The 18306-nt window shown below is 42.3% G+C and overlaps 1 protein-coding gene across 1 annotated transcript in view; it reads right to left on the reverse strand.

Annotated features, from left to right (window-relative positions):
- The window catches only part of LOC147678096 (hydroperoxide isomerase ALOXE3-like), a 436539-nt gene that overhangs the window by 206473 nt on the left and 211760 nt on the right, over positions 1–18306 (reverse strand). The window contains exons 7-8 of the mRNA XM_086945960.1: positions 11882–12025; positions 4298–4501 (exon numbers count right to left, since the gene is read on the reverse strand). Of these exons, the coding sequence (XP_086802086.1) occupies positions 4298–4501; positions 11882–12025 (348 nt within the window). The remainder of the gene's footprint in view (positions 1–4297; positions 4502–11881; positions 12026–18306) is intronic.

The raw sequence follows: 18306 nt of genomic DNA on the forward strand, positions 1-18306 counted from the left end.
ATTTTATTAATTTGTATCGATAAAAATATTTTTTTAATGATATTTGCTGGACACAGAGTTCTCTCTTAGTGTGTGGTAATAATGTTTCCACACATTTAGATAGATTATTGGTGGCTTTGGGATTTTTATCGAACAATTGCTGGTTGTCAGTACTCCAGGAATCTCAGTCATTCATGATGTCTATGATGTATTGTGCCAAACATTGTTTGGGCTGCAGGAACACCTTAATGGTGTGCTCCATCTGTACAGAGAACCAATTTAATGAGCTTGAAATTAACATTGTCTCCACAGGACATGGGGTAGGGGTAGAATCAAGCAGAAACGGGCAGGGGCAAGTGCGCGCATCAAATTGTCTTGTGGAAAACTAATAGAGCAGTTAAGGCCGCAGTGGGAGTCGAAAGGAACTGCATGATGGGTGAGAGTATCTTCAGCTGGAATGGGTACTAACATAAACACTAATATTGACATTAAGATAGTGACACTCAACGTGTGTGGTCTCAACGATAAAGATAAAAGGCAAAAAGTTGCTGTGTTACTTAAGGAGTCGAGGGCAGATTTTATCTGCCTGCAGGAGACTCATATAGAGGGGAACAAGCTAATTTTGCTGGAGCAATTAGGGTTTCGTGTGTTAGCCTATTCCAAACAGGGCGTAAAGAAAAGGGGGGTGGCCATTCTTACAAATAGGTTTGACACACGGACTAGGAAAAAACTAGAAGATCAATGGGGCAGGTGGGCTCTGATAGAATGCTGGATTGGGGAGGAATGGGTCACATTAGGCTCAGTATATGGTTCCACCCAGGACGACCCGGAGGTAATAGATTTTTTGGACATAGAACTGGCAACTTGGGCACCGAAAATAATTTTAGCCGGCGACTTTAATATAGATGGCGCTAATGGGCTAGGTTTGGGCACATATGGACAATATTTAGGCAGGAAAAAAAGAGCCTGTCGGGCAATTCAGAGGATGGCTAGCAACAACTCACTAAGTGACGTATGGGGGCAGTTAAAACCATTGGAACCTGGGTACACTTATTACTCGGCGCCACATAAGATTTGTGTTAGACTAGATTACTATTTTACATCCGGTTTTCTTCTCCCCAATCTACATATAGAGAAACTACCTCGTATAGTATCGGACCACAACCCTCTCATCTTGACAGTTAGTGGAGAAGGCTTTAGGAGACAAGTAAGGGCTTGGTCATTTGAAAAAGAGCTCCTGGTAGATTCAGGCTATGTAGAACACATGCATGTATGGATAAAAGACTTCTGGGACATTAACAGGGGCAGCACTATGACAGGGAATGCATGGGATGCTTTCAAAGCAGGGGTCCGCGGCGAGACGCTGAGCTATAGCCTGGCTAAACAGAAAAAAGAAAGGGAAATAGCAGAACAGTCAAAGAGAGCAGTGTTAAAGGCAGAGCAGGAACTGGTGCAGGCTATTATGGATAGACAGGATACAGAACAGCAGGTTTTAAGGGTTATGATAGCTAAGGCGGCAGCTGAAGAAAGAATAGCGAAGAAGGCAGCCAAAATCTTCAACACGAGAAGGGAGAATTGTTATGAATATAATGAAAAAGAGGGCCACACTCTTGCAGTTAGAACAAGACAGAGAGTAGAAAGGGGAAAAATCAGGGAAACAAGGGATATAGGAGGCAATGCAGTCACTGGGGACAGGGAGATTTTGGAGGTTTTTAGGCAATTTTACCACAAATTATATACAGAGGAGCAGGATAGACTATCAGAGGGCATAAGCGGATATCTTCAGGATATACCAAGCAGAGCATTATCGGAGGAAGATAGGGAGGTGTTTGGGGCTCCGCTGGAAGAAGAGGAAATTTTGGAGGCCATGTTGAGCTTACCATCTGGTGAAGCTGCTGGGCCGGATATGATTCCAGGAGAATTTTACAAGGTTTTCTTTAAGACACTGAAAGCAGATTTATTAAACACAATACGTGAGGCACAGGAAGGAGTATCAATTCCGGCAAGCTGGGCGGGGGCTGATATAATAATAATTCTTAAGAAGGGTAAGCCACCTGTCGAACCTGGGTCATACCGTCCCATAACTCTAATAAATAAAAAAGGTTTCTGAAAGCAATTCAATCATTGTACAGGGCTCCAACGGCATGCATAAGGGTGAACACAGAATGTTCGAGCTCAATTGGAATATCGCGTGGTACAAGACAGGGTTGTCCGTGTTCACCCTTACTGTTTGCGTTGTATATAGATCCGCAAATTTCTAAGTTAGAACAGAATGAGCTGATACCACCGTTGGTAACAAAGACGGGCTTTTGCAAAGTTTTAGCGGACGCGGACGACGTGGCAGTTATTACACCTACACCCACATAGGCTATCAGGGAGATAGAAACAGAAGCGGATCAATTTGGACGGGTGGCGGGGTACGCTCTGAACAAAGCTAAGACACAAATCACACACAATACACACGCAGAATACACAGATCCTCTGGTGGTGGCAGAGGGGGTATATTTGGGTGTGTCTATCACTGCAGACCTAGATCAGCTGGTGGAAATGAATATCAGTCCGATAATAAGCAAGGCTAAGCAAGACCTGGACAGGTTACACAATATTCATATGTCTATAGTCGGTCGAGTAAACTTTGTAAAAATTCATCTCCTCCCAAAGTGTTTATATTTATTTAGATCAATCCCCCTATTCTTTAATGTTAGCTGGTTTAATTTAATAGAACAAATATTTAACCTATTTATTTGGTCCCATGGCAAAACCAGAAGAGCACTGAGATGCATGTCGCTACCACGGGAGCGGGGGGGCTGGGCCATGCCGAACTTGAAACTGTATTACTGGGCAGCAGCGCTACAACAAATGACAAGTCTTCTGGGGGGGGAGCAGAAATGGAGGAAGCACACCACACAGGGTCGACGGAGATCTATGGATAGGTTTTAGGAGCGGAGGTAGAGAATGTGCTTATGAAACAAACAGAGCCGAGTTTTTTTTATAAAAAACAAATCTAAAACAGTGGAGGCGGCGTATAAGATCTGGAGGGCTTTCAAGAAGAGTTTTGGCCTAGGTAGATTTAACGCCCATACCAGATTGGTGAAGAATCCCACATTACCACAGGATATATTTGGGGATGCAATCTTTGGGGAGTGGGAAAGACTTGGGATTAAGAAGGTGGGGGATCTCATACGCCCTGAGGGTATGCGTCAATTTTCGGTACTACAAGGGGTGTTTGGAATGAGCTCAAGAAGCTTTTTTAAGTACCTACAGGCAGGAAGCTTTTCGTCGAGCAAGACATGTGGGGCACGAGGTTTTGAAATTTTCACAATACTGCAGGTCATTGAGGAGGGACAAGGCTGTACAATTAGAAGATTGTATGCAGAGCTAATCAAGAACAGAGATGATGACTTAGAAAAGGTTGAATTGAAATGGATGAATAGAATAGGGACAGCGCAGGGGATGTTTGGGAAATCATTAAAGTTTGGTCATGAAATTCTTTGCTCCTCAGCCCTGCAAGCACAGCACTATAAAACCTTGTATACGCTGTATTATACACCTGCCAAAATAGCTCAATGGGGGGGTACACAGGGAATTAATTGTCCTAGATGCGACAGCACCGATGGCGATATAATTCATATGTTTGTTACCTGCCCAGATCTGCGGCCCTTAATAGAAGGTATGGAGGTATTTTTGGACAGGGCACTAAAAGTGCAAGTTCATTTAACACCAGAGCTGGTTATGTTGGGGGTCTCAAGTGAGACTCCTTGCTGTAGTCAGGAATACTTTCTATTTGTAGCAATGGCAGTCTTCCGCTTGTGTATTGCGATAGCCTGGAAGGATAGAATACCTCCCACGATGCAGCAATGGGTAGTCAGGTTGCTGCACAGCTGTAATTTAGAAAAATCGATTTATGCTAGGCGGGAGAAAAAGGGGAGAGCAAAGGGGCAGTAAATATGGGCTCCAATTAACAAATGGAGGGAAGGGGTGGGTTAATTTTTTGCAAAATGCGTATGTTTTATTCTTACCCGTCTTCTCTCCTTATGGTCTCTCTAATACACCTCCATCTTTTCCCTCCCCATTACCAGCCAAGGCTTCCCTGATTTTCCTTCATTTCTATATTTATTTTCTATGCGAATTCTCTATACAAAATGGATCTGTAATTTCATGGAATGTTTATATTGATTGCTCCTGTTCTGAGTTTAAATGGAATTGTCCTGTGGGGGAGGGGGGAGCGGGGGTAAAACTGTAGTAAAATTTTCAATAATTTTTTTTTTTAAATGGAATTAACATTGTCTCTTTGCACCATTTGATTCATCTTTCTTACCTTAAACAGAGGATGAACCATGGGGAGGTTCCTCAATGTAGAAATGCAGAACACCTCTGCTATGAAGTGCACGCGCAGTAGGTGGAAAAGAGGTGTGTGACAGCTTAAATCGGCGTTCCTCACCCACATCTTGGCAAGCAACCAGTCCCACTCATTATCACTCGGCAGGAAGATGGGATTCTCTGGACCAGGAGTCTGAGTTATCTGCAGAGTGAGATGCAGAAAGGACTAGTTACTAGACTATATTGGTTACTGAGCAAGCAGCTGCTGTTGGAACGTAACGCAACAGCTCAGCACATTAGACTTAGATGATGTTTGGATGATGTTTGCTGTAGCAGAATGTCAAAAACATGGCAAGGTTTATAATATTTCACATTCTATAATTCTCACAAATCCCACTGGAAGAAAATGGGAGAGTTAACAAATATTCTGAGCCTAATATGATACATGAATGCTATGAATGCTGCAATGTGGGATAACGTCTCTGGAAAGCTGTTAGCTCTCACCAAAAGAACTGCTAAAAGTAGACAACTTTAAAGTCACATAGGGAGCCTTGTGCTCCGAAGATGATATGCAAGCAGCATTTAATTAAGAAATCATGTCAAAGTATTGTTATGATTGCATGGGAACCCTTTCATAAGGTGCTTTGGCAATTAGTAGATTTACTTACTCTAGCTAATTGAGGAGTAAGTGTGTTTACTCACAGAATAATCTTTATGAATCAAGAACAAAAGGAAAGACATTGGCCTCTTCATAAGAATGAGCAGCCTGTTTACAAGAAAAAAATATCTTCTGAAGATGTACACAATGCTGAGAAATGGAGCACAGATGAGATAAAGAGGCTGTGGGCTCTTGGCAAAATAACAGACTGTATTTAATAGATATATAGTGCTTAGGGAAATGTATAGCATCAAACACATCGATAGACATGTATCTGATATCTGCACTGCAGGTATTCTGTAACAGCCATCTATATACATCACTTTACCTATATGCAGAAAAAATATGTCAGTAGTTAAGGATGCAAGTGCCTAGTGGAGTTGTTAATTATGAGCAAGGTTATTAAATTTTTTCCTAGAGCATTATCCAATCACAATCAAATTCCGTTAAGAATCCAATCAGGGAATTGGTGCACTCTGGGGATCACATCCAGTGTCAGAGGGACATGGTAACATTTCTCAGACTCAACTATGCAAGCTTACTATGGGATGGCCTTGGAGACTGTAAAGATAGCCCAGTGTTGGCTGGGAAGGTAATGGATGGTGCAACATCCTGGCCAGCCTTGTAGCATGCAAATGACCACACCACACACAGAGCTCTGTAGTGCACGTCTGTATTCTTCAGACTACAACCGTCAACTAACTGTATGCATTGTTTCATGACCTTTAATAACCACACACAGCCACGCTCAAACAATCATGTCATTCTTCTGCAGAGTCTATTAAGGACCAGAAGGGCCCGCTATACATATTTAAAAGATACTACATCTCCCCCTCTGTTAAATAAAAAGTACACATATTAAACATATACATCATAGTTCCTCAATGAGAGTCACCCAGGTGCTTGAACCAATCTTCCAGACCAGGTCATATGAGGTTGATGAAGCGGAGGAGCTGGGCCTGTCTCATGCACTGGGGACACAGAGGTAGGCTTAGAAGACAGGCTCTCCAGACTTTCCAGTGTACCCCTGACATATGAATGAACATAAAAATAGGTAGGTGCTAGAAGTGTGACTAATCTCTTCTGATGGACTTTTTTGGATTCTGAACGGTCACCATCCGCATTTTGCTGGTCATTACTCTCAGGGGTTCAGCATCAAAAGGAGCATCAGACTTGCATTTCCCTTTTTGCTTGGCCAGGACCCAGTCTCCTTCATTGAAAACTGCATTAATCAGCGTAGGTCTGCTTTCTGGACGTGTGCATGAAATCTGTCTTACAGATCTCTACATCCATCGACCTATGTGTAGTCTATTGCAGCAATTTGGTTCCCATGGTCATTGCTTAATTTGAGCTGGTGGTTTCCGGTGCTCCACACCCACATTTAATTGTCAACACTGGCACTTATGACAATCTACCCCATGATGGGGGTGTTTGTCACATTTGGAGTTGCATAACAGATGGGGATTAATTCAGTATAAATAAAAAATGACTAATACCTACTGTCAAAGCCATTCTCATAGCTTTGGAGGCTCGATAGTGTCAGAATTGTCACATTTGTTGGAGTGTGACATTAGTAGTTGTGTTGTTACTGTAGTTGAGAGTGCTGGCAAGGGTAATGGGCAAAGTAAACTGAAGTGGCCTCCTGAAGAGGGCTTTGGAGCTTATACCTTTTTAAATGTAAGCACTGCCCATGATTCTCTCAAACATCACGGTGGCAGGGCTTTCATCTGTAGTGGAATGGGGCGTTGATCGGTAGTCATGAAGGTCTTAACATAGAGCAGATTTGAGATCACTTTGTTCTAGCGCTGCATGCTGAACTACTCTCCTTAAGGTTCCCATGAAGCTTTCGACAACGCTGTTGGCCCGTGGCCAGAGAGGAGTATTTTACTGATGTTTGGCATTCATGTTAGTGAGAAACTCTTGGCTGTTGAACAGTGGGCCACTGTCAAGACTTAAGAATGGAGGCGACAACCCATGTTGGAAAAATGTGATTTAAGGTCCCAATGACTTTGTCGTGTGTTTGACAATAGGTCTTTCACCAGGATAAATCTTGAGTACTCATCAATGGCTACCATTAGATGATGTCCATTGTTCGGGGGTCCAAAGAAATCCATTGCAATCCTCCTCCACACCTGCCTCAGGAGATTAGACATAAGTACCGGATGCTGCATTGTTTTTGGGAGATAAGCAGTTGCATAAATGACAGTCTTTCAATTCTCCTCCAACTCTTTCGTAGGGCGAGGAAACCACACATGGTCTCATAGGGCTCTCTTGTGCCGACAATGCTGCGATGAACCTCATGGGCTAAATCACTGACTTGTTGCTGCAGGCTCCTCTGAATGCCAATACTAGAACCTCTTAATTTGATGCCTTCTTGTGTGACAGAGAGTTCCTTGTTCGCATTAACATACTTTTGGTATTCAAAATCATTCATAAGAGGTTGGGTGTGTTTCTACCAGGATTGATGGGCAATAGTGTCTTTAAGAACACATAGATGTCGATCTGTATTTGTAGCATCAATAATTTGCTCTACTGAAAGAGCTGCAGGCATTCCTGAATTGACTATATAGTTAACATAGGCCTCAGCTGCTTTAGACTTTGTACTGTGACAATGGCCTGGCACTCATCAAAATTAGTCAGGGGAATTTATATCTTTCCATGGCCTATGCACAATAATACGTATATACAAAGGTTGTCGTGTTGTTCCTAATGAAAGAGAAAGGTATAGGTACAGTCTATAGTGCAAGCAGATTAGAACAGGGTAGCCTGATGGTCACCCTGGGAATCCATTTTGTTGGATTTAATGCCCTCACACACCCTTTCAGGTGTCATGCTTCATCATTTGGGCCTGCTCCTCATTGGGTCGGGGGTGCAATACCCAACGGGCAACACCTCATCGAGGGGCTCTTTGGCGGAGATCTTTTTCCAACTGCCGTATAGATGAAGTGCGGGTATGGGGCCAGGATTCAGGGTAGACGTGACTATGTAATTTAAAATAAAGCTAGTGGTACCAAGAACACTTTATTCAGAAGGGCCACTGCTTTAGTTAAAAACGATTTCCTAGAGGAGGGTAGTGGAAAGTGATGTTTCCTACTCTCATCTGGAATGTGTTACAGTCCGGTCGACATGTTTCTCGCTACTCTAAAATTTATTGAGCGATTCTTCAGAACCAGGGGGACTAGTTAGCAAGTATCTAGGAATGTATGTAACTGTCTACACTGTTACCACACAGTATGGTGTATGTAAGCTCGTTTGGCTACCATCCTAGTGGGTGAAGGGGAGAACAATATTATATTACCCTTCTTCAGGTTGTGATTGTTAATACCTAAAGTTAAAAACAATCAGATAACGACAGTGTCCAGCCGGTAAAGCTTCAGGGAGATCTTCCACCACAATGTTGGTGAATGCCTGAGCTTCGTTACACGCACCTACCTATGCACAATAATGTAATCAGATTCCTGCAATTACAACCCCCACCTCTTGATGTGAGGGGCCACCTGGGCTTTTTGATTGCCAAAAATGGTAAGTAAAGCTTGGTGGGCAATGACAAGGGTGAAGTACTTTTCATATAGAAACACATGGAAATGTTCACTAGCCCACACTACAGCTAGATAGACTTTCATTCTCAAGTTGGGAATAAGCACCTTCTATCTGCGACAGACTCCGGCTCACATAAGTCACAATGTGCCTCTGAGGATCGTAGTGTCCACTGTGCTTGGCAAGGATTGCACCCAAACCCAATGGGCTGGCATCTACTACAATCTCCGTATGATGATTTGGATCAGAATAGGCCAATTTAGTGGTGTCCCAATTGCAAGTTTGATTTTCTTAAAGCTTTGGCCGCACTAAGGTGACCACTTGAACACTGCGTTCTTTTTGTCAAGTCTCTAAAAGGGGCACTGACTGTAAAAAAAAATCAGAAATATACCCGGAAAAGTAATTGGCCATGCCCAGGAAGGATTGCACCACTGTCACATCTTGTGGTGGAGTAGTGGACGACAAAGCTTGTACTTTAGCCAAAACTGGTGTTGTCCCCTTTTCAGACAAAATATGCCCAAAGAATTGTGTTTTGTGAAACTTACACTTATCTGCATTCTAAGTGAGACTAAATCGGCAGGCCAGCGGCATACTTGTGTCAAGGCTTTGTCATGTTCTTTTCGAGTGGCCTAAATACCACTATATCATCACTATAATTAAAGGCATGTGTGACAGGCTATATTGTGTGGCAAATTACGCCCTGAAAAGGTTCTGCAGCTGACAACACCCCAAAACGTGTTCTTTTTTATATCTGAACATGGGTCAAAAAGTGGTAATGCACATGCAATATTCCTTTAGTTTGAGTTGATGACGCACTTTGTTCAGATCGAGACGAAAAAAGGTTTTGGCACATTCAGCTGTGCAAGCATATATTCAATGTGAGGACCGGTGTGTCAGTCTCTCCCAATTGCCTTGCTAGCTTGCATAAGTCCAACCAGATGTTAAAATCACCTCCACTGTCCTTTTTTGGGGACTACCACTACGGATGAAACCCATGATATCGGGCCAGTAGAGCGTTCAATTATATCATGTTTTAACAGCATTTCCGGTTCCTTCTCAATGGCTTCCTGCAAGTGAAAAGCAATTTGACGATGCCGTTGATCAACAGTGCGAATGCCCTCATTGATATGAAGTTGTACTTTCATGGTCTTAAGCTTTCAGAGTCTATGCAACAATGATGGGAACCAATTTGCTATGCCTGCATGTGTATTTAGGTTACAGTTGATGGAAATCAGACCCATGTCTGCAGCAGTACTGAAGCTCAGTGAACATGCACTTGATGAATTACCCTTTAAGAACATGAATCGGTGCTTGTGCCTTCGTCTTCTTATGTTGCATGGTTGCTACAGATGATCCTTGAATTTGCAATGGTGTGTAGGCAGCCCACATGTTTATCTTTGTCTTAGAATGTGTGAGATTTACTTCTCTGCTGGCATAATATTTATCAATGCACCACTATCAAAGATAAAAGGTATGGAACAACTATTATCTCTTTTGCGATCTTGAGGCAATATGCAAAGAAACGCGGTGTTTCACCTGGCGATCTCACTTGGACTTGAGCTCTTCTCTGTATGAAGCCAAACTCATATGCTCACATTGTTCACCATCATTGCACTGGCATCTTCTTCACTGTTGGTCAACAATGATGTCAACAAACCTTTGGAGGATGAATTTGATGACAATCAACTTTGTTTGTTTACCACTTTCCTCGATTGGTGTCACCGCTTGGTATTGTGAGCATTGCTTAGGAATTTCTGGAACTTTCGGGCATCCATTTTCTCTTCTTGACGTGATGCCGTAATTTTCTCTTTCCCTTTCCAAACCATTACAAAATGCTTTACTTTCCTGCAACCTTTGCATGTTTGTCCAATGGCGGGACATTTACCTTTGTACGCAAAGAAAAATCCCCATTGTAAACACAATTTCTTTTTCGTCAGAGACATCACTGAATTTTCCATAGGGCCTTTTTCCTTCTTTAAAAATCTTGCACTGGCTGGAGTGGTGCTTTAACTCCACATATGCCAACCGTTGACTGCTTCACTTCGACTGAGGCGCATGTGGCATGCACAAGCAGTTTGTTGGACCTCAGACAACTCTCAGGGAGAGCACTCTCATCACTTCGGGTTGCAGATTCTCTAATTCATTGCCATTTGCAGCATTCTCTACAGTCTGGTAGCAGGCAAATGGCCATGTCACACATGGAGCTCTGTAATGCATGTCTTTATTCTTCGCAGTGAAACTGTTAACTAACTGTACTGTACTGTACTGTACTAACTGTATTGTGTCATGAACTTTATTAACCATACCCAGACACACCCAAACAATCATGTCATTCTTCTACAGAGTCAACCAGGGACGAGAAGGGTTCCGTTATACATATATACAAGACACCACAGAAGGTTCTGTACACTTCCAGGTCAGTAAGAGTTGGAAAGTTAAGAGTTAAGCACCAGTCACAGCATTACACTTTGCCTTCCAACAGTGGTTGATGGGTTCTCTATTCCAGTAGTATAGTTTACATTGCGTGTGTTCCCTACATCTCATTTGTTTTGCAACCCTGAGGTTTTCTCAAGTGGTTAGAGAAGCTCAGGTTAATCATTCCGTTCCACAGATACTTAGCTTTGCTTGCTGTGTTCCCTGAATTCCATTTCCAGCTTCAAATACTCCAAGTCACCCCAGCTCCAGACATCTCTATCATTGGAAGCAGACCTTCATATTAGGGTTTCAGGCTGTATCTTGGCTGCTTGGGGCTATTGCTTGGGGCTAGTCACAGCCTCTTGCTTATATAACATGGTAAACCTTTCTAGTGAAACTCTTATTATATTATATCCTGTTGTGCACAAGTTTATTTAGATTAATTGTAAACGTTCCTTTGGGATTATGAGGATACCATTCAGTTCATTACAGACTGAGGGTCCATGGTACACGCCTTCCACCAACCCACGCTCCCCAGGTCAGTAGGCCTAGATGCATACTGAGTTTGTTTTCTCTCCATCTCACTTTCACTTTTTCCCATGTGCAGTCATTTCCTAATCTGGAGTTCATTGCAGATTCTATTTGACTGAAAGAGAAAGGGGTGGGGTAAGCATTCGAGTCGTTGGCCTAATTTCAGTAAAAAGTCTGATAAAATGAGAGGTATAGACTAGCTGCATAGTAGCAAGAACCTTCCATTGTCATAATGGCAAGCCTTTGAGACTGTAAAGGTATGGGTTTGTTCTAGCGAATGCAAAGTTAGTTGTCTATATACTTCAAGTTATATTTCAGAGTAACCTAATGAAGGACACTGATCATTTACATTATTTCACATTCTGAACAATCATCTAATGTCTTGAAATCTCAATCAAAATTATTGCCAAGCTGTATGGTTCATCAATGGCAACACCTTACCTGGATTGCTAGGGGTATCATCTCATCCTGGGGCGTGAGGTACAAAAGACACAAAGGAGCAGCCATGTGTTGCTCTGAGCTGTTCCATACATTTTTAGGAAGGCCTTCCACTATTTTATAATCCACAATGAAGATCCTTCCATTCTGTAAACAGAGAAGATATTACAGAGGAGATTGTTATAATCAGAAGAGGCTATACCATAAAAAAACCTACCTATGATTGCAAGACTGCGTGGATATAGAGGTACAGAACATATTACAACACTGATATTTCATCCCACCTATGAAACAATTTTTTGTACTTGTAACTAAGTATGACTTTCTAAAAAAAGAAAATAATACATTCTGAAACTTTTAGTAGTAGCTGTACTTGAGAAGTATACTGTTCCATACTCCTGTAATATTTTTATAATTGGGCACTGTACACAAACCAAACTAGTAGATATGATTTGTGCACTTCTGAATTTTAAGCAAAATAACCTCCTAAAATAGCCTGATTAAAAAGAAGACTGTAAAAGAATGTGGACATAATCAGGCAGATTCCCCATTTGCATCACTGGTATTATAATTCCCAGATTTATAGGTGCCAGTGAGTGTTGAGAAAAAGAAGCTGTGCTGATTCTTCAGTCAGGTAGTGCAGCCTAGTACTTGCAGCTACATCTTCTCTGCTTTGCGCTAGCAGTTAAGAGTTGCAGCCACTTGGAGTGGTGGTCTGTGATTTATATGAAGAATCCAAAGGGAAATCAGTGAATGGAGTGTAGAGTCCTGCATCACAGGAAAGTTATCAAGGTTGGGGTTCTTCATGTGCATAGTTAACACAATGTATTTAAAGAAAAGAGGGTTGACACTTCTATGAATGACCCTTTGCAACATAATGGTCTGTCCAAAGAATATTGCCTGAGGTTTCCAATTCAAGATGAAGTTGAGTATTTTCCTGTGATGTAATTTCCTTTTAAAAAAAAAAAAGTTTTGTACTGTGCACAGCTACCTAACAAGGGTTTCCCAGTACAAAGTCTTCCTCTTTCCTCTTCAAATCCCTTACTTTTTGTAACATTTATGATCCGTTGAAGTCAGATTTCCTTTTGGATCATTTTTTGGAAGTCTTTGCTCAGCTCTTTTCTCTTGCTTGATGCCTGGGAGAGTGTTGTACCTTGTTTATCTGTATATGCATGAATCTTCAACTTCATTCAAGAGCCACCGTATTGCCAAAAAGGTTTGTTGCCCTTTTTGGAATTTTCCCTCTAACTGGTGACCTTTTAAGAAGACACTTGACACTGTTTTCTTCTTGATTGCCTGAGGTAAATGTGGCTCCTCCCAGTAACCATAATGCCACCCTGCCATTATTAGACTTTTTATTCTGGGTAATAAAGACTTAAGTCTTTATTACCCCAGGATGAAAAGTCTAATAAGGGGAAGGTGGCATTATGGCTACTGGGAGGAGCCAAACTTACCTCAGGCAATCAAGAAGAAAACTTGTCAGACCTTCACAGTCTCCAGTCTTTGACACCCTGCCCAACAAGACTGTGTGTTAGCCACCCAATCTGTGGTGGCTATTTCAAAGCTTAAGCCCAGATTATCAAAAGTGTCACTCAATGGAGCACAGTTAGCAAACTTGCTGCGATGTGTTTTGTGACAATAGAGTAGAAATGTACCATATCTAAAGAGATATGGCACTACAATCAGACAGCAATGCACCAAGCACACACCTCTGCACTATTGTTCAAAGATGTCTGCATGAGTCTAGCACAGGATGTTTACTGTAAGGCTATCCTTCCAGTACAAAATAATATGCTTAGACTAACTTTAAAATGTTTCCCCCTTCTGATGTGTGCTGTACACATGCAAAGTGGGAAAGAAAGGCAAAATGAAAACACTTCTCCTTAATAATGCCTGCTTCAAAGGCAAGATGGTGCCCGCTTGTCGGTTGCTCAATTAACGTTCTCAGACTCTTCCCTCACCGTCAGCAATCCACCCTCCCCTCAGCCCCTGCAGCCCGGGAAGGACAAGATTTACCTTGGGATTCAGCAAGACAGGTTGTGGTTTTTCTCGGTGGCCTCCCGACTTGCGGTATCACGGCTCCTCGACTTTGGTTGCCGCCCCCCTCTGCTTCCGTATTCCCAGTATACAGCATGAAGCTGCCTCAGGGCAGGGTAAGCTTTCTGCCTAACCCTTCTACGTTGAAGGTCATACATAATGAACATACTTGTTTCTTTACTTTGGAAGGACAGGCTAAAGAGTATTTACCATCTATTCAATAGTATTTAAATGGAAGGCATCCTTTCTTTCTATCTTTTATATCTCTATCAGGTTTTCCGGCTTATCTTTGTCTTCTTATCTTTTTTTCTTCTCAATGATTTTCTGGGAATAAGGGGTTGTGGTATACTACGCTGGTAGATATTTGAAGACATTTTTGTGAGGGGGGCCTCTGGGTAGTGTTGGTTATAAATCACTGGGACCATTGGTCCTAATTCCTCATTGCAGGTTGGGTGGGGTGGGGGTGGGTGCGAGGCTGCTTGGCAACCCAGCGAAGATGGTGTAGGGAGGTGGGGTTGGGGAGGGATCGGACGGGGGCCAGAGGGAGCATGGGGTGACAGGCAGAGGGGGGTTAGGTAGAAGAGAAAATGCAATCCATAACAAGTGGCAGATAGAGGCTCACAGTTGAGCGAAACTATGTGGCAGATTTAGTAATTGGAGGGATTTGGCAGTATATGATGGGGGATAGGAAGTTACTATCTGGATTTCACATATGTTCCCTTAATGTATGTGGGTTAAATAACAGTGGAAAACAGCAACAGGAGGCAGCTGAATTACACGTGATCCAGCCTAAACTGGAGGAGTTACAGAAAACATGTATTTTGTGGTGTAAACAGAAGATTCGAAATGAAGTAGGCTATTCATTATTGGCCTGCACACAACAGTCTACCACGAATCGGGTGGAAGCCATTTTGGCTAAACGTGTGATCCAGGGCATGGGTAGAACACTGGTAGACAAACAAGGTTGCTGGGTGGTTATTGATTGTTTAAAGGGGACCTTTACCTTTACCCTGTGCTCCGTTTAGGGATCCAATTTGGATAAGGCAGCAGTATTGGAGGGACTTAATTTGGTACTAGCATCATGGCCTACCCCATTGATTTTGTGTGGCGACTTAAATATCCTCCTGGGATGCCAGGATCTACAGACAGGCTGGAAGTCATATAAGGGAAGGAAACCTAACGTCTTTAGGGCACTATATCATTATTTAGGGGACCACGGGTTGATCGATACATGATCAACATTACAGAGCCCAGACCCTCATTTTACCTTTTATTCTCACTCACATAATAAACTAGTGCGGCTAGACTATTTTTGTATTCCATCAGCATTACTTTCAGGGACTAAAATACTGGTTTATCCAAGGATTACACGGACCATGGTCCACTGGTGGTAGACATCATTATTAATAACACATTCTCTCCTCTGAGATCTTTCTCGTTTGATTGGACACTACTAAAGCACACAACATTCACTAGTCATATAAGTAATTGGATTCGGGAATTCTTAGAAATTAATCACAATTCAACCTCATATGCTTATGTATAGAATGCTTTAAAGGCTGGGTTCAATGGAGAGTTCCTTGGCATTGGGCTTAACAAACAAAACAAATGAAGATGGAGATTCAAGATTTACATGGGAAACTCAGATTTGCGGAAGAACATCTTACGCAGGAAATACATGCCAGTGCCTATATCACCCTACTGCAAACTGAGGTCACCAGTAGTAAAGCTAACATTAATCTATATTGGAGCAAGGAGATAGCTATTAGATACAAGCTGTTTAAGGAGTAGAGCTATGAGTTTGGGAAAGCCACTGGGAAATGTCTTGCACAAAGGCTTCGCTCTAAGGAGGCAGCACAGGGAATTAAGATTATGTAAGACACACAGGGCAAGATAGTTGATACCCCTCTTGAGATCTGGAAAGTCTTGCATATGTTTTTTGAGGCTCTTTATACAGGAGACAACTATTGGGAGCAGGCAGTTGAGGCTCTTTTACATGGTATGAATTGTGAATGACTGGGCAGGAGGAAGTACCTATTCTGGATACTCCTATTACCACGGAGGACCTTGAGGAGGCAATACATAACTTATCCAGTGGTAAGGCGGATGGCCCAGATAAGCTACCCCTGGAGGTTTATAGAACCTTTTTCCAGGAATTAAAAACTGATATGTTGGATTCCCTGCAGCATGCACAACGGGGGTGGTCCCACAGTCCTGGGAAGAGGCAAATATTATTGTGTTTAAGAAAAAGAATAAACCAGTAGATCTCCCGTGGTCTTATCAACCTATTTCTCTGGTGAATTGTGAGAGGAAGATTTATGGCAAAATTCTAGCTTCTCATTTGGCTAGGGTTATTACCCCACTGGTATAAATACGGCAGGATGGGTTAATACCTACCAGGGGGACAGGCACCCACATCAACAGGGTGATGACCCTGTTTGATGCAGCTAATGTGCAAGGTACTAGCCTGGGCTTGGTACTATTAGACACTGAAAAAGTGTTTGACTGTGTCTCCTGGGATTTCTTAAGGGAGATTTTATGGTTGGGGTTTGGTCTTGGTTTTATTAAATTGATTCAAATTATGTATAAGACCACTAAGGCTTGAATCTGCATCAATGGCCTAGAGTCTTAACCAGTGCACATATCGAGAGGTACAAGGCAAGGCTGTCCATGCTCTTAATTATTATTTGCGTTTTATATATATATATATATAGGTTAGAGCCGAGAATAAGTTTCTGAGGGACTTAGTTACCCTCCCTACCTCTACTCCACTGAAGCCCCTCTTTCATGACATGGCCAAACGCTCGATTTCAGATATAGTTCGCCTCCGCCCTTTGCTGTTCTGGGTGCGCCTGAGAAGGACACCAGAACTGGCAAATTATGCCTTAGTGTTGGATGAACTGATCATCCTGAATAGTGCAAATGAGATACAGTGGCTTAACAAACTGAGGCAGCTGGTTATGAATCTGGGATTGGCTGAATTTTGAATCTCCCAGTCCCCATCTCCCAAGTAAGCTGTTAAGAAAATCTATTGGGAGTGGGTTCATGCCGAAGAACTGAAGAGCAAAAAGTGGGGAGCACTAACTACACAATTTCTGGAGCATAAGCCCACTAGGAAGCTTGAACCATTCTTAGACTTCATCCAAGTTCCAAAAGACAGATCACTTTTTCTAAAAATAGGGTATGGGACACTCCCTCTCAACAAGTTCATGGAGGGCTGAAAAGGAACGCCAGTTCCACATTCTACCTGCCCAAGCTGCTCATGTTTGAATGAAACCTTACCTCACTTCCTGTTTGCCTGTAAAGCATATCAAAGAGCTAAATCAAGATGGTTAAAACCAGTATGCAGGGAGTTGGGAGTTAGTGACTATAGGTTCGCCCTACGCATCCTCTCATCAGACACAACAGCTCTGTTCATTGTATGTGGGGTTGCAAAGTATCTATCAAGTGCCTGGCTCCTACGTACTATGTCGATAAATACAAACAAAGCCGGGAACTTGCCTGCATAGAAAGTCCATATGTATACTATTGCTTTGCACTTTAATTCCTGTCACCGGGTTTTTAAAATTGTACATAGATTTTATTGTCTTTTATATTTGTGAATTGGATATACTATTTTAAAAGCGATTTTATGTTCGGAATGTATGTACTTTTATGATATGCAATATATCGAATAAAGTAATTCAACAACAATATATAAATATGTTTTTAACTATGTTGGAGGGGAGCACGAGAATCAAACCCGTGGACTGCGGACAGGAGCAGATCTGAGTGCTAGCTTCTGCAGACAACATAGCGGTTATAACATCCGATCTCGCGTTAGCTATACTCAAGATAAACCAATTGGCACATAGGTTTGGATCTGTGTCCGGCAATAAACTCAATACATCGAAAACAGAGATAATTCGCACAAACCAGGCCTACAGTCGGGACCTCAGTGACCCATGAAGTGACATATCTGGGCATTAAGATTAGGACATGTTAGAAAGGAACTAGCGGAAGTCAACTGGGGTGCTATTCTTACTAGTGTTAAACAACTGTTAGAGAAAGTTGAATGCCTTCATCTTTCACTGGTGAGAGGTGTAATATCTTAAAAATTATGATTTTACCCAAAGTTATTTACTATTTTAGATCTGTATCGCTAGTGATCACTCGAAGCCAGCCACAACAACTACAATCACATTGTATCAGATTTTTATGGGCACAAGGGAAACCGCGTAGAACAACAGGCTTCATGGTATTACCCCGGGAGAAGGGGGGCTGGGCTGTACCAGAATATACACTTTATTATTACACCTATATTTGACAAAATATAAGGATAATGTTGACAGGGGAGGAGGTTGGTAACCCTGCAGAGTCTCCATCTATATATCAGATGCTGTTGGGCACGG

The sequence above is a fragment of the Lissotriton vulgaris genome, chromosome 12 (genome assembly GCF_964263255.1).
Source record: "Lissotriton vulgaris chromosome 12, aLisVul1.2, whole genome shotgun sequence".
In the NCBI taxonomy this organism is placed as follows: domain Eukaryota; kingdom Metazoa; phylum Chordata; class Amphibia; order Caudata; family Salamandridae; genus Lissotriton; species Lissotriton vulgaris.